At 31.7% G+C, this 16,748-nt stretch overlaps 1 protein-coding gene across 2 annotated transcripts in view; it reads right to left on the bottom strand.

Moving 5' to 3' along the window:
- The window catches only part of LOC148617131 (protein IMPACT-B-like), a 31,000-nt gene that overhangs the window by 4,564 nt on the left and 9,688 nt on the right, over positions 1 to 16,748 (bottom strand). The window contains exons 4-8 of one of the 2 annotated variants that reach the window (XM_088584459.1): positions 13,484 to 13,546; positions 10,390 to 10,469; positions 8,724 to 8,846; positions 2,730 to 2,824; positions 758 to 931 (exon numbers count right to left, since the gene is read on the bottom strand). In XM_088584459.1, the coding sequence (XP_088440585.1) occupies positions 758 to 931; positions 2,730 to 2,824; positions 8,724 to 8,846; positions 10,390 to 10,469; positions 13,484 to 13,546 (535 nt within the window). The remainder of the gene's footprint in view (positions 1 to 757; positions 932 to 2,729; positions 2,825 to 8,723; positions 8,847 to 10,389; positions 10,470 to 13,483; positions 13,547 to 16,748) is intronic. The other variant, XM_088584460.1, reaches the window with a different exon arrangement.

Raw genomic sequence — 16,748 nt, 5'->3', positions numbered from 1 at the left:
AGCAGCCAGAATTAATTTTTATTTATTTCAAGATCTACATTGTAATGAAAGGGCGAAAGAGTATTCAAGGGAACCAAGATTCTAGCAGAAATCAAAAGAATATAATCCAGGGACAGAGACCAAACATGGGAAACAGACAAACACAACAAAGAACATAAAATAACCAAAATAATATATACAAAGTAACAAGTAAATGAGCAACTCAGACTCCAATAAAAACTGGCAGCATGGGCCAGGTGTATTGGTAGGGTGAGCAACTGAGCATCCTCTGCTTTTCTAGAAACACCTGCAGAGTTCCTCATAAATCTTCAAGTCCGAGGTAGACAAAAGGAAAGGAAAACTATGACACGTTGAATAAATCAGTTTTCATGGTGTGGATGGATACACCGTACAGATCAACAAGTTTATGATGAAGACCATTAAACTTTTGTAGTGATGACTTCAATCTTGTAGCAACATAACGCTATTTGTAAGAAGTCTAGCGCGATACAAAAAGTCAGCATAGTTACAGCAAGCCATGACATAAATTATTAGTTGTAATAAATATTGAATCATGATTTTTTTTCTTTCTATGCCTGAGTATAACATTTTTGGGGCTAAATTTGAAATAAATTCATTTAAAAAAAAAAAAAAAAGAAAATCCCAGGACCCCTTGCTAATAAAATGGTTAGTGCCTTATGTTATAGAAAAAAACTCCAAAAAATTGAAAATTCTCAGCATGGAAATCACTAAAGGGGATGGAAAGTATTGTAAATACCTGTAAAAGATGGAGCATTCTTCCACCTGCATGAGTTTCACCGTCGTCTTCACATGATTGATAAAATGAAGGATGCCCAGCGTTCTCATCTTTCAATATTCTGTAGGCATATATATTATGTGTGGCCGCAGCTATCTTTTTATTCTCCTTTAATTTACTCAACATAAGTTTGGTCTGCAAAAGTTAAGTCCTAATTATAAATCATGTTACATTGTATTATATACCAGAGGTGTAACACCAATATTTATATTGGTATGTGAGTCAAATCCATCCTCAACTCAAATTTCAACCGATCAGATCACTTGATATTGAATATTTGAGGAAAAACACAGGACTACGGGAAATTATCAATTTAAGATTTTTTTGTTATGAAACCCAGGCAAGATGACTTACTAAAAGGGGGCTCAGTATACATGCTGTACAAGAATTTAGCAGTTGATGTACCTACATTACTTGCCACAACACCCTTCACAGAAATAAACATCTAGGAGGATAATTTTCTCATACATTATTTCAGTCAAGATCGATAGAAATCTTGCAGATACCTTTCAGGAAAATAATAAACGTTTTGTTAAATAAAAGTACATTAATCCTCTCTATAAAATAATGCAAAATGTAGATTTTACATGTATCTATTTAAGACTGGTTTAAACACACAGAAAACCAAAAAGAATATTATAATCTATTTACTGCATAATACTCTACAGTGAAATCTTTCTAACCCTAACCCTGTTTGAACAATAGAATTTACTTAGTTTAGACATGTGTGTTTAAATATATCTACATAGACACAATGGGATTCAAGAAATGTCTGGTATATACAGGCTTTTGGTTCAATTAGGGCCCAACTTAGATAGGTTTCACTGTTCACGCAGTCGGGCAACGTTTAAAAAAAATTCCCAAGGTCTACTGCATAAATCATTGCAATTTATAACATAAACTACAAAACATCCTGTTCTGTATTTGCAAAAAAAACCAAATAAAAATTGCCATCATGTACTATCCAGTATAAAAAACAAATATCAATAAAGACTGACAAAAAATACTTCTCAGAAAAAATCCTTGATATTTCAACCTAAAAATCTAGGCGACACTTACACACAATTATAACATGTTAAGTCATCAATAAGGTAATGGAGCAGCATAAAATCAATCAAGATTTTTTACCATTACAGTGACCCTTAGTCAACTCTATATCATGTACTTGTAAGCTATACTGAATAATTGCTTAGCTTGGAAAAATCTCTTTAGTTAACATTCTATGAGAAGAAGCGGTGTACTTCGAGATAGGAGAGAATGGAGAGATAACTGAATTACACAGGTAGGTGAAATTTCAGATATTCTTGTTCCATCATTTTTTAGAGATTTATTTCATCAGGGCTTTAATTCATTAGAAAAAATCAAGTTGAGATTTTTTTCAAATTCTTGAGTTACTCCTCAAATCTTCAATTTCAAGTGATTTGATTGGTTGATATTTAAATTGAGGAAGAACTTGAGGAAAGTCTCAATATCAGATTCTTTAAAAAACTGGGCCCTGGCATATCAAGATACAATACTCATATAATATTTTCTGGTACTCTGATAAACGGACAAATTCCATAGTTGCCTTAGTGTACGATTGATATGCCCTCTGATACAAAAATAATTTTTCCATGAAAACGTATTTCTGTCTTATCCTGTTCATCTACTCAACAAATTCTTCAAACCAATTCAACAATACAAATGCAACATTTCCACATACTGTGAAAGTATTTTTGTTTGTTGGGTTCTAATTTTCGTGGTTTTCATAGGTAGGCCAAACCATGAAATTTGGTTCCCAAAGAAAAGGACATTTCCATTGATTTGTATACTGAAAACCTCAAAACCACAAATTCAAGAATCCACGAACTTGTGTTTCTTCCCTAATCCAGGAAAATTGGTATCCATGATTAAAGTATTTTTACAGTATTCAGTAATAACATACAAAATATACCTGCTTTACATGAAACACAGGTGCTATGTGTCCAACAAATCTACTGTTTCTATCAACAATTACCTCCCCTGATGTGATGGGTGGACATTCCCAATCTAAAATAAAAAAAAAAGTGAAATGAGTTAAAATAATCAATATCTAAGGTTGTTCATCAAAATGGAAGTGGAACTCTAATGTTGAGTTATCTCCCCTCGCAATGATTTAATATCAATAATCTTCCTTCATCAGGTATCAACACTGACAGTAGTCGGGTTTTCCTGTACCACCCTGATTTTGGAGAGTACTACTTGAAAATTGTTCATGGCTATTAAAATTTTACCAAATTTTTCATAAGATCTAAGAACAGGACTGTCATTACTGTCTGCATCTATTTCACCTATGAAGTAGTCCTGTTGACCACCAAACAAATGAAGTTAGTGTCAAACCCTGTTCAAGCAAATTTGCATATATGCATAAAAGAATCTTTGTTTTCTGATTCTGAAAAAAAATAAACCTTTTCAAACTATGATGGTGCTTTAAACTGACTTTGGTGTCACTCAAGGTGTCAAGAAGAATGAACTTAAGCACGGTACACAGGAAAGATCTAAAATAAAGAGAACAGTACAATTCTACCTTTTATGTCAAACATTTCTTAACCATTTCATAAAAATCCATTAAAAAATTTTGGGAAGGTTGTTTTTTTTTTTAAAGGTTTTCACATGTAAACCTTTAAGTTTAGAAGGTATCCAGTTGTCAAGATATGTGGATAGACAAACAAACAGACAGACAAGATAAGTCCTATACACCTCATAAACTTTGTTTGTGGGGATAAATTAAACAGCTACACTAAAACTCATGCTATCCTTGACCCCCCCCCCACACCACCCCCCACCCCACTCTTTTGAAATTTCATTTATTCAAAGTTTAATTACTCTTAAAAGGAAAACATTGGGTTGGAAGGTCACTGTAGAGACCGAAGTATTATAGATGATTTAACAAACAGATGAATGAATTGATGGACAGGTAAATCATCTGAAATATAATACTTACTTGTAAAGAGGGGTTGTGAAAAGCAAATGGGGCATTTTTTTATAATAAAAGTGCAGCATTTTGAAAAAGTTGTAACTTTACACTGCATGGACATATACATAACGATGAATCACTAGCAAGAAAACTTCCGTGACTGTAATAGTTTCACTTATTTATTGTTCATATCTTCTGTACCTTTTATTGATTTTGGCTGGTGACTATTTGCTGCCCATTTGTGTTAAAGTATACTGGAAATAATGAATCCTAATAGAAGTGGAGGTTAAAAACCTGGTTTTACCCACCTTTCATTTTGAAATGCCTGTACCACATCAGGACCATTGTTGTGGTTCTTGTCTTTCTGGTTTTTACCCTGATATTGCCATTTTGACTATTGCTTTTGATTACTGCCTAGATTTTATCAGTTCAGAAACTTCGTTAATACCCTATATTGCTTTTAAGTATCAATGAGTTCTTATTGTAGCAAACTTATTTAACATTATTGTAACAATCTAATTATCGGTAAAAGCTGATATTGCAGCTCCCGGTAACAGAAAACCAGGATCTGCAAGACCGGCTTTTAAATAGATTGATTTTTGCAAAGTGTGCTAAATTCTTCATTCATTTCTAAGAATTATATTAAATTTTTGTTGTCAGTAACCTTTCTTTTTACATATTTTTCTAAATATCCTGACTTGGTTTTATCCTTGAAAACTGAAAATATTTAAAAATATTTAGAGAAAAAACAGCACTCATATTTCAACAAAGTTAAAATAAATTGACAATTAAGTTGACTCTTTGTTAACTCTTTAAAAAAGTTAAAGACTTCAAAGCATCAAACAAAGCAAAAATCTGAAGAAAAAAAACCAACAACAGAAAAAATAAAATAAAAACAAGAGAAAAAATACTAGTGAGCAAGCCCATGAAGAGAATATACCTACCCCTGTTTCAAATGCAGTTGAATGTACAACCCGTAAATTTAAACTTTCATCTTTTGTAGTCCCCCAACAGTAACTATATTCATTCATGCACATCTACATATGGTCCCTAATCTTCCTATAAAATTTCATCAAAATCCCTTGAGCAGTTTAGGAATTGAAACATAAAAAACCCTTAAGTCCAATTCTCTCCCTTTGAACTCCCCTGACAGTAATCCTTCAAGCACATCTAAATATGATGCAAAACCATCATATAATGTTTCGTTACAATTCCTTGAACGGGTTTGACGATTTGTGCTTCCACGATCCCATAGGTTGAATTATCTCTCCCTGACAATAACTTCATTCCTTCCTGCACATCTACATACCTGGTATGATGCCACAACCTTTCTATAAAGTGTCAACAAAATTCCTTGAATTATTTTGAGTTGTGCTTATAAGTTTTTAACATGTAAAAGCCTTAAGTTAGTTTGTCTCCCTTTGAAGTTCCCAAACAGTAACTGCATTTCTTTCTACACGTTTACATATGATGCCCAACCTTTTTATAACGATTCAACAAAATCCCTTGAACAATTTGGAAGGAGTTGCACCTACAAGAAATGTGGACAGACAGATGAACAGACAGATAGGGATGATTCCTATATGCCCCAAAACTTTATTTGTTTGAGGTATAATAAAAATAGACATGTCTGCAGAAACATAAAATATTGTCAACTTCTTTTCCTGCAATGGCAAATGTGTTCAAAAATGTAAGTTTTATTTAAGTATCATTTATTTCCTTCTTAACAATATTTATCACAATCAATTTCCTTTTTTAAAATTTCTTTTGAGGATATGGTAAAAACATGATCATTGATTTGGTAGTGTTCCAATATTTTTTCCTACAAAAGGAATAGTACAAGTTTTTTTTCTGAGTCACTACTACGATTTATTACAATTTAAAAACAAGTGAAATTTAAGGTTACCAGTAAAAGTATGGTTTACCTTCCTGCACTACTTTTTTTCCACATTGATTGAGGGTACATTTTCTTTACACTCTACATTTTACAGGCTCGTAGTCAGAATTTATTTTTTCTTGGGGGGATTCAGAGGGGATTATTTAAACAAATTTTCATACTTTAATAGCGCATAAACAATTTAAAGCTTGTTTTTAACATTTTGTTACGCTTTTTTGCTTCCAAAGTGGGAGGGGGGTGTTCATGTAACCCCTGAACATCCATGTTCAGTATATCTTTTATATACTTCATTTATGTGTGGTACATTTCATTCAGACCCATCAATGGATAAAATGCATGCAATTATCTCTGAAGAAAAAGCAATCAAGGATCAATAGGACTACTTTGTTTATATTTTATAAATTATTCTGAAATCTTGTTTGATTCATGACATCTGTACACCATGAGATGGCTATAGCTCACATGGACATTTAATCTAAACGTGAGCCATTTAAACATTTTCATTAAAAAAGTAATACAACAGCAGATATTTCAAATTGTTTGAAAGCAGAGCCAACCATCAATCTCAGAATTACATAATTTTTTTAACTTAGTGCAACAGCGTTATCTACCTTTCCTCGTGATTTTCCTTTTTTTGTATTAAGTATTTGTAAAACTTATGCAGAGTTCACAAAATCAACCATGGCAGTTCAAGGATGAAACCTTGTACTTGAATTTTAGATTTATCGATCGTGTCATACAATGCATATACATTTATACCACTATGAAGGGAAATTTATACCAGGACAACACTATAAATATTATTGGCATATATAAACTGTGTCAACAAGCCAAGGGCTTACACTCTCTAGTTGACATACTTGTAAGTTCAAGAAGGAAAAGGATGGGAAAACTGAAGAACTGCATGGGGTCTTGAAGTAGGCAAGAGCTTAAACACTGTAGCCCAGCCTTTAGTAGGACATACTTTAACCAAGACATTAGGTAATGTAACCCATAGGCTAGGCTCTTCCACCAACATCAACTATTAGATGAAATGTAAGGGGTGGTTATGCAAGATCAGGGAAAGGAATTTATTGGTCAAGACTGTAAAAATTACAATCAGAATCAAGGGCTTCGTTAATTTTGTAAAAATCAATTAGATGATCCATTCTATTAATTAAAACAACCAATTTAATGAGATCCAATTACTGATAGTCAATTTATTGTTTGGACATTAGGAAAATGATTTCTAACCCTTTTTTAAGCCCCTTATTCCTAAACAGTAGAAGACGTAAGCCCCAAAATCAATCCCATATTTCTTTTTGTGATATTAGACCCTGCTTTATACTTTCATAAAGATCTATACATTTATACTTAACTTTATTTACTGGACATGAAATGCCTACAGCTGATGCCAACAACATGGAAGACAGCATTATACAACCACAAACTTTTTATAAACAGGCCATACAGTAAAAACTAAATAAAATCATATAGCATTACCTCCCTTTCATCTTGTTATATTTTTAAACATTATTCATTTAAATTTCAAAAACATGAGCATTTGAAAACATTAAGTACCAGTAGGCAGCAAAGTCATACATCTTTAAAACTGACTTCATCCATTTCCAAAAATTGTATCAGCTTAATATATTGTTTGTACATGTACTAATTATGAAAAGTTCAGTTGATATTGATTACACTGTAGAGTAAAATCTAATCAATCTAAGTTTTCAAGATATATTTACCAGTAAATGTTCTGTTATGTTTTTGCGCTTAAAATTTTAAAACCTTTGGTTATTGCTTGCATTATAAGTACCACAAAATCTGTATAATCACAAAGATGTATCTGCATTTTTATTAAAGTAAGACCGATGAAGATCTATTATCATATAATTATTCACAGTCATATGACCATAAAATTTAATTCATGTGCATAATTAAGTGGGTTAATGTGTTCTTAATTGGTTATAGACAGATGATGATAATTGGATGTAATCAAATTTTAATATAATTGTCTGTATTGTGAAATCCTGCATTTACCAGAACTATGCTATCAATCTACATCAAATACAGGGAAACCTCTCTAAACTGAACTCTGAAAAAAAAAACCTGTCTGAAGCAGACACTTTTTCATTTCCTTTTAAATAATTAGTTTTGAAAGAGAGGAAATCGTAAGGTACTTATGCAAACCAGAGCCAAATCCTTGGGCTTTTCCTGTGTTGGATTACTAATAATTCCCTTCTCCCAATTTGTTGACAAATTTTGTAATTTTTGTGCAAAAGTTTGGCAAATTACTTCACTGTCCCTCCATTTTAATAAAATTATCTGGATTATGCTAGCAGAGCTCGGGGAATGCATTCTAACCAAATCATTTATGGATGTGTGGTTAAGAATAAGATAAAATATATGCATATGTATACATTTTGACTATCACAATTATACACCTTATATATGATGAATGCATGAATGCTTAACAATTATATATTTTTTCTCATTCTTAAAAAATTTAAACTTTTGAAAAATTGCAAATACTGCTCTGTACAAATAAACATGCTTTGTTGCTAAAACACAAATAAACAGAATTCACACAAACAGAAACCTTATATAAAATCTAATTATCTTGATTTCTACAATTGATTTATAACAGAGTATAAAATGTAGAGTCATAAAAAGACAAGTAAAATACATCAAACTATAACTGGTAACTAATGGATCATGGCTTCACTTTTCCTACATTGTAACTCAAACCAAGACCTTCAATCAATTTCCATTAAAAAAAAACATCATAATTGTATGGACTACATATAGAAATAAGGAAACAATGAATAACAAATATATATATACAAAAGGGCGTTTTGTTTTTAAAGCTTTGTTTACTATTGAAGTCCTGAATCGAAACTCGCCGTAGACCGATAGTTATAACATATAGACATACTTTATGTCTACCATTACATGCATAATTTTCAAAAGTGGGACATTAACGTCTCCAAAAAATTATGAAGATGTAATGCATTAAAATGTGATACATCTTTATTGGCAAAGTGACCTGTCTGTGGCACGCATTGTGCTGACATGAAAAGTTTTAATCCATACATGAATAAAAGCATATGTACCTATTACATCATCTTCTTGTTGGAGAACTATTTCAGGGGAGGTAATCTCAAGCTGGGCTAGTCGTATGTCATCATCTCCAAAACTAAATATAGGTTCAGTGTCATCATTGTCAGAATCTTGACCTGCAAAGTTACAGTTATACGTAATTCCACTGAGTTTTGAAGGAGCTACACAAATCAGTGGAAAGACTAAGTGATTTCTATAAAACTACAAAACTTTGCTTGAGCTAAAGCTAGGTTACCAGACAATTTACATCCTTGTACATCTAGTCTGTTGCAACCTTGAATGACCTTGAAAATGCAATGTATCTGTTTTGGTTTTTTTTCGACCGCAATAACACATACATTTAATTCTAATGAACGTCCCATTTATAAATTAAATTGGACTGATTGATAACTTGTACAATTTTATAATGGGCAAAGTCAAGGATGTATTACAGAATGTGGAATATGACCTCTAATAGTGATTCAGCTATACCAGATACATGTATTAAAAAAAAGCAAAAATTTATACTAAAACTAGAGACTCTGAAGTGCCTGAAATTGCTCACCTGGAGGACTGAACTCTTAGTCATTTCATTTGAAACAAAAAGTTCATCAATTGCAGAGGCCTCTGCATACTGATTATTATTGGTACCTGCTGAGTCATTCTAGCAATACAAGCATTGAATAATTTGTAAAAGAGCATTGAGGTCAACATTCCTATAAAGTTTTACAACATTGGCACTTGAGCTTTTAAAGGAATTGATCTTTAAAATTGAAAACATGAAAAAAATAAAAAGAAATGTCAAAAAGGGTATTAATTTTAACAAGAGTGAACAGATTTTCACAAAAGTATCTCAGTGGTAAGATTACAACATGCTGAAAACTTTAATATAAGTCAGAATTTGTCTTTTTTGATGAACAGTTTTTGATTATTTGCAAAAAAAAACTGCTGATTGACCCCTACTGTCATTTTTTAGTAATGGCAGCCATGTTTTTCAATGGATCAAAAATCTTCACGACAGTTCTGTACACAAAACCCTATGTAACTTGTTTACAAAGTTTGGTGAGAATCTGTTTTATAGTTTCGAATTCAGACAGTAGATTCTAGTAATATTAACATGAAAATTAAAAAAAAACACACAAGTTCCAATTAATCCGATGTTACCATTCTTGTATGAATAAAGTCTAATACATTTAATTAACAAAAAAAACCCCAAAAAATCGGAAACTGATAAAAAAAATCAAAAAGGGAGCTCACATCAATAGAAATAAACAATTTGCCAAATTTTCATACCAATGGCACTGGCGGCAGAAATTCTTGTGATGTGTGAAAGACGAACATACAGACAGTCAGTCAGACACTGATATACCATAGTACATCCTGTCTAGAGAGACAGGCATATAAGAACAAGACATACCATCCCATAAAAATGTTAATCAAAAGAAAAGATTAAAGAGGTAGACCTAGGGTAAGGGACATAACTCATCAAATCAGTGATATGTATGTATCATATTCAAATTCATCAAAGCCTATCAAGCATGTATTTGATACAGAATGAAACCAATTCAAGTTACTCTGATGCTTACATTAGATTGATGTTAAATACTTTACACAAACAATCCAATGATTTGTAAGAGTTATGTCCATTACTCTAGGTCTACCTCCTTAAATCAATCAAACCTGCAGATTCTATCTGTCCCTGTATAAACTCTCTGATCTTTTCCACCCACAAGTAAATAATACTTTCTCCAACATTTTCTCTGAAAAAAAAAAAGATTTATTACTTCCATACCTGTAATCTCTGAAACAGTTTATGTGGGAGATTCTCCCCCATTGAAATTCTCACTCATCAACATTTTTTTCATGTGGGAGATTCTCTCCATTGACATTTTCCCATGTGAGAAATTCTCCATTGTTGATATTTTCTCATGTGGGAGATTCTCCCCTACTAACACTGTCTTATGAGGGAGATTCCCTCCCACCCCTATTTATACTGTCTCATATGGGAGAGTCACCTTCTTTGACACTCTCTCATGTGGGAGATTTTCATGTAAAAGCAAATTTTTCAATGTAAAAATTCAATTGTGAAGTACATGTATTTTTCACAGAGAATAAGAGTACTCTAAACCAAAAACCTCCCACAGATCTTACATTTCTATGTATGAGATCCAAAATTTTCATTGATTTTTTGGGGGGTTCTACCCTAATATGGGTGGTTAATAGGTATGCACTTTCTATAAATATTATTGTCCAGAAAAGATATGTATAGATAAGGTGCAACTTCAGTTTAAGAGGGTTTCTTTCAAAAATTTATAAAACATAAATAAATTCAATCTGATTACATTGCAGCTTTGGATGGAATTTGTGGAATTTCATCTTAAACAACTAATAACAATATAGAACACAGAACTAATACATGCAAACAAATCCTTTTTATTCAGCAGTTGCTTACATGGAGGGTATTATCAATACATTGAGTGCCCAAAGGATAGTTGTCAGAAATGTTGATAATGCATTATCAATGCTAAAGGCAATATTAATTTCCAAGGGCATTTAATTAAAAGATAATACCCTATAAATAATGTTTCCTTGATTAATCTGAAGTAGGCATGATCTTGTAGAAATATTCCAGAAATTTTGATGCAGTAATGCCCTCTTGACTTTTTACATCTTAAAACAACTTAAAAAAAGAACTATGAGCATTGCTTAATACAATGTATATTAATTCCCATGCCTTTCAATAACATTGCATCTTTTGACTTCATAATTCATGTTATTTGGATTTTAATACAAAATAAAAAGTGTACAATATGAATATGAAATGAAGATTCTGTGAAAGTTACATTAAATTTCATTCAGTAGTATAAAAGGAGTAAAGCATAAGAGACATTTAAGAGACATATAAGACTCTGTCTCCATTTTCATGAATGACAAAATCTTTGTATTGTTAATGTGAAATTCCCAAATTGATTTAGATTGTGTATTGGAATATGTAATACAAATTCTGTGAATGTTTCATTAAATTCCATATACCAGTAGTGGTGTGGGAATAGTTTTGGATAAGAGATGGGTACCCCTCTGTGTAAAGGACGAAAAGAAGGAATAAAGGAAGGAAGGAAGGACAAACACCCCTATAACCCTATACCCCCACTTTAGAGGGGTATTAAATGATAACCCCACTTTAATTAGTGGGGTATAATGAAGCATCACTTCTAAACCATACCAACAAAAGTTTGATAAACTTCATTTCACTTGGTATGTTAACAACACCAGTTTTGAATTCATATAAATAAGGAAATAAGCTGTCAGTAAAATTTTCTGAGAAAATATTTTACGTAAGCATTGTTTGTTCATTTCTAAAGAAAGACAACACTTGTAAATGGGAGGCAACTCTGATTTCTATATCTGATACTACTATAAAATTCATTGGGTCTCTCATTTTACAAATATATTTACTTACAAGGAATACTGTTGTTTAAACCTACACGTTGACATATTAAGTAAACATAAAAAAGTTCAGATTTGAAAGGAAGAACATTTTTGCATGTTCAAAGACAATTAAACTGTGGTGATACATCATTTAACGGTAGTGTTAACACATGATTTTCTCTAGAAATAGTCCTAGTTAACACAAGGAAACAAGGTGACATTTCAAGTTTTTTTTTTCTGAGAATATCATATGTCTATGACTAATAATCTCGAAAATTGCACTATATGAGATCTGACTTTTATTTTTACCTAAAAGATCTGCAATTAGTTGTTCTAAAATGCTGATTAAACTGCTTTTTAAATAAGCCAATACAGCAGAAGATTCTATATATACTAGGGATACCAGTTTGGAATCAATTAATTGAGTATCACTCAAGAGATCTAAGTACTGAGTACTAAATTTCCACTCAATTACTCATAATTTTTCATATATTCAGTAGTTCATCAGATTTTATACATGTGTGTGTCAATCAGATCAACATTTCAATACCAGACAGACACAACACTTAAAGATTTCAATTAATTTTTCTTTTTTCAATTGAAATAATATACATGTAGCTTAAGTGACCCATTAATGATGACCTTACAGATATTGTGAGCAAGCTAAGCTGTTAGAGCAGAGTTGGGAGTACGAAGTTAAAACATGTAAAACCCTCAACTTGGATTATCTTTCCTGGGATTCGTGTACAAACTATATATGATGCTCAACCACCCTATAACATTCCACCATTTTGAAAGTTTCATTTGACTATTTCCACCATCAAGATCAAGGAGAAAAGGCATGATTTTTCATACTGTTTTGGTAAATTGAATTATAAATACATTGAAATGCACTGAAAATTGAACTTTTCAAGGACAGATAACTCTGTCAAAAACCTCATTTTTCTATGATTCTATTAAAACATTTCAGAGCAAATCCAGTGATATAGATACCAAATAATGGTCTTTTTAAATAAAGAAAACATCCTTGAGAGAAATTATATTGTCAGACTGGAGGGTTTTTGATTTTTCCCATTTTACCTGATTCTTAAAAGAAGTTACACATTAACTGCAATGATCATGCTACTACTAATTGCATTAAAAAGGATTTTCCTCCCATGATAACATACATGTAGTAGATTCACTTTAAAACGGCTGCATGCAATCTGTAAACTTTTTCATTTACCTTGAACTTAAACAAAAGGGCGAGAAGTAAGTCCAATACGGTTACAAAATATAAATTTTTGAGTACTCAAATATGTTCACTTTCTTTTTCAATGAATTTCAATGACATTATAATACTTACAAGTATATATCATTCAAGGCATTTTGTATTTTTAATCGAGCATTCCCTTTCAGCCATGGTGCACTGTAAAAATAATAATGAAGTAAATGAATAAATGAATAGTCTATGTTAATAAACAGAACAAGATATCTGTTAGCGAAGGGTACCCCTGCCTTCAATCACGATACAAGGAAAATATACACAGTCCTTGGTAAACAGGAAGAAGTTGTAATTTTTTTTTCCAAAATGGTGTAAAAATGCTCAAGCAACTGTGATCAGTAGTTGCTGAGAAAACTGTGACATGTAAATTGGAATGGATGGAAACGCAGACAGAAGTAAAACGGGAAACCCCCTCTCCTCCAGAGAGGGGGTATTCTCAAAGCACTTAACTTCATGCACACATCAGATATTTTAAAATCTAACTGTCATGTTGTAATCAAACTAGGTATCAGCATTTACTGTTGGTTGAAGATTAATTGTTTGTAGATCACTCATTTCTGATACCTACAAAAATAAGTACATGGTAACACCACAGACAAATTTAAACATTTCTCAATGTGTTGTCAAGTTAATAAAAAACATATCATAGGGAAGGAATACACATCAGTTACTATAAATATATTGTTAATTTATCAAATTTTCCAAGTGTTATAAGTTTTGTAATAACACAAATGAAATTAATTTTTTTTTTTCAAGCTGGAATATTTTAGCACCAAATTGTCAAAAAACCACAGTGGAGTAAGGTAGTGATCACACCAAAGTACTTTAACCCCGTTTTGCACCTGTCCAAAGTAAGAAGTTTCTGACCTCCAAATGCATTGTTTTGTTTTTACTTTCAGTTTACTTTTATGTTGGAGTATATATGGGCAACTATTTTGCTGTACCTGTGTATAATATTGTTTTGGGGCCAGCTGCAGGCTAAACTGTAGTGTGGGGTTTCCCTTGTCCTTCATTGTAGACACATTTGTGGCCTTGAGGTGAAATTATACATCCTGATGGGTTTGTTGTCTCTGTGACATATTCACCATATCCATTCTCATTATATGTACTTTATTGATGTGTTGTACCTATAAATGGCATCATTCAAAGTTCAGAAAATTTTCAACCATGTATCACATTTTGTATGATTCTTAGCTGGACTGCTACTTAAGTTCAACTAAAACCATTACATGTGAACATCAAAGAAACATGTATATACAGAAACTGAATCATTCATTTGAACTATCAATCAACTGAAATCAAGGGCTAATTTTCAAAAGTTGAAAAAAAACTTGACATTTCTATTCTAGTCCTCCATATAAAATTTCAATCCTTTTGTAAAAAGAGGTAAAATGAGAATAGAAATGTTTTTTTCTTTGTGTGTTATGTTCAGGTTTGAGAACCTCTACTTCATCATATTTAAAATTTGTTTTGAGTTATATAATACAAAAATAAAAACCATGACATGGTTGTTATTTGGATCTCTAAAACAACCATCTCTCAGAAGAATTCAATGTCATCTTTCAGCACTTTCCCGATGCTGAGCTATAGATAGTTTCTTACTGGAAGCCTTTGGTGTTTAGAATGTTAAGTTGTTTTAGTTGAAAACAAGCCGAAATTCCAATCTGCCCCACTCAAAACTAAGCCAATTTAATAATCCCACTGACCATCCCCCTCCCCCCCCCCCAAAAAAAAAAAATCTCATAAAATATCCTAAAAAATCTAGTGTAATGCCAGGGTAAAGATAAGGAAATATGACTTGGTAGTCCAGACTATATTTTTGTTCAATATTTTCTATATGTTTAACTAAATTGGTAGCCCAGCTTAAAATCTAGTTGCCATATGCTACTGGGGGACTGCTAATTTTTATCCCTGGTAATGGATATAATGCCATAAAAATTTCTCATTGAACAAAAATTCAACCATTAACTCATCTTTACTATATCACAAACCAAAATTTTGGCAAAATCCATGTCAATTTCTCAATAATTTCTAAAACTTCTAGTGACAGAAAATTTCATTAAATTAAAAAAATAGACTGACAGACAGACAGGATGATTCCTATATAACCTTGGAACTTTGTTGGGGTATAAAAAGATGCTTATTTGGGAAAATTATCTAGGTCAGTTGATGTACATTTACAATCATGACTGGTACACCATTACAATAAATTTTTGATGTACATTTTTATGCTTCAATATGATAAAACAAACAATATAAAAATTTCCAATTCTTCATTGAGTAATAAATGGACTCTTGTCAAACAAGAAATGCCTTCCATTTTAGCTTTTTTATTACATAACAACTTTATTCCTAAACACTTATACAATGACAAATGTCAGCGTTCTGAAGGTGCACCATATTTTATCATTTTTTACCAAGGGAGGAACGAATCTAATTTTTATAGTGGTGTTTTCGAATTTTTTAACCTGAATTTTTTTGTTGTTATTGTGAAATCTGTCCTGATATTTATTTTGCACTTTTATATGAAACATGATTTAAGCCAAATTCAAGGTCTGGTTATAAATCAGTTTATATAAGTTTATGCTTCAAGCAAATTATATGAGACCTATGGTCCATACTGGCTTCTTTTGTCATAAATTTGGGTGTTTCATAATTTCTAGGAAACAAGTTACATTTTATGAGTGAATCAGCCTTATTTTTAGAAGATAACTAGGACTAAATGATATTTTATGAATGTTTCATGGTTGAAAGATGTCTGAAAATTATGAACTTGCAAAATGATTGTTACCGGTACTTCAATGACAACTGACTAAATGTTTTTAATTTTAAATTGTAAGTAATACTTGTAAAGAAACTAAGCATGTTGTATTCTTGTTAAGGAAAGGGTAATTTAATTTCAGATATTTCTAAAATTCTAGAAAGAGTTGGCTCTTCAAATATTGACAAGCTATGTTTTGTTTCCATTTTCAAGGATGCCCTTTGAACTTTGTATGGATGAAGTCACCGGAATAGTATAATAGAACCTTCAATTCTTCCTAGTATTCATTCTAGAATGTCAATAGTAGAATATTTACATGGATGTTACACCATTTTCCTAAAAATAAAATTAATTCAATATCTTCTAAGTTCTCTTCTTTACCATCAAAGGCTTTAGTCACTGACATCAAAGTGATACATTTAGAAATTGACTCCATCAATTAAACATATCAATCAACTGAAATTGACATCTACCTGGCAAAGGTGAAGACAAGAATCCAGGGTTGTCTATTTCAGACTTTAACAGTTCTAGCAATACACAAACTGCCATTAAAAACTGGGTAAAAATCAAATTTTACACTTAAAA

Source organism: Perna viridis, chromosome 5 (genome assembly GCF_037379345.1).
Source record: "Perna viridis isolate PV_CMFRI_1.1 ecotype Kerala chromosome 5, ASM3737934v1, whole genome shotgun sequence".
NCBI lineage: Eukaryota > Metazoa > Mollusca > Bivalvia > Mytilida > Mytilidae > Perna > Perna viridis.
The sequence above is the reverse complement of the archived record's forward strand: the minus strand, read 5'-3'. Positions and strand labels throughout refer to the sequence as shown.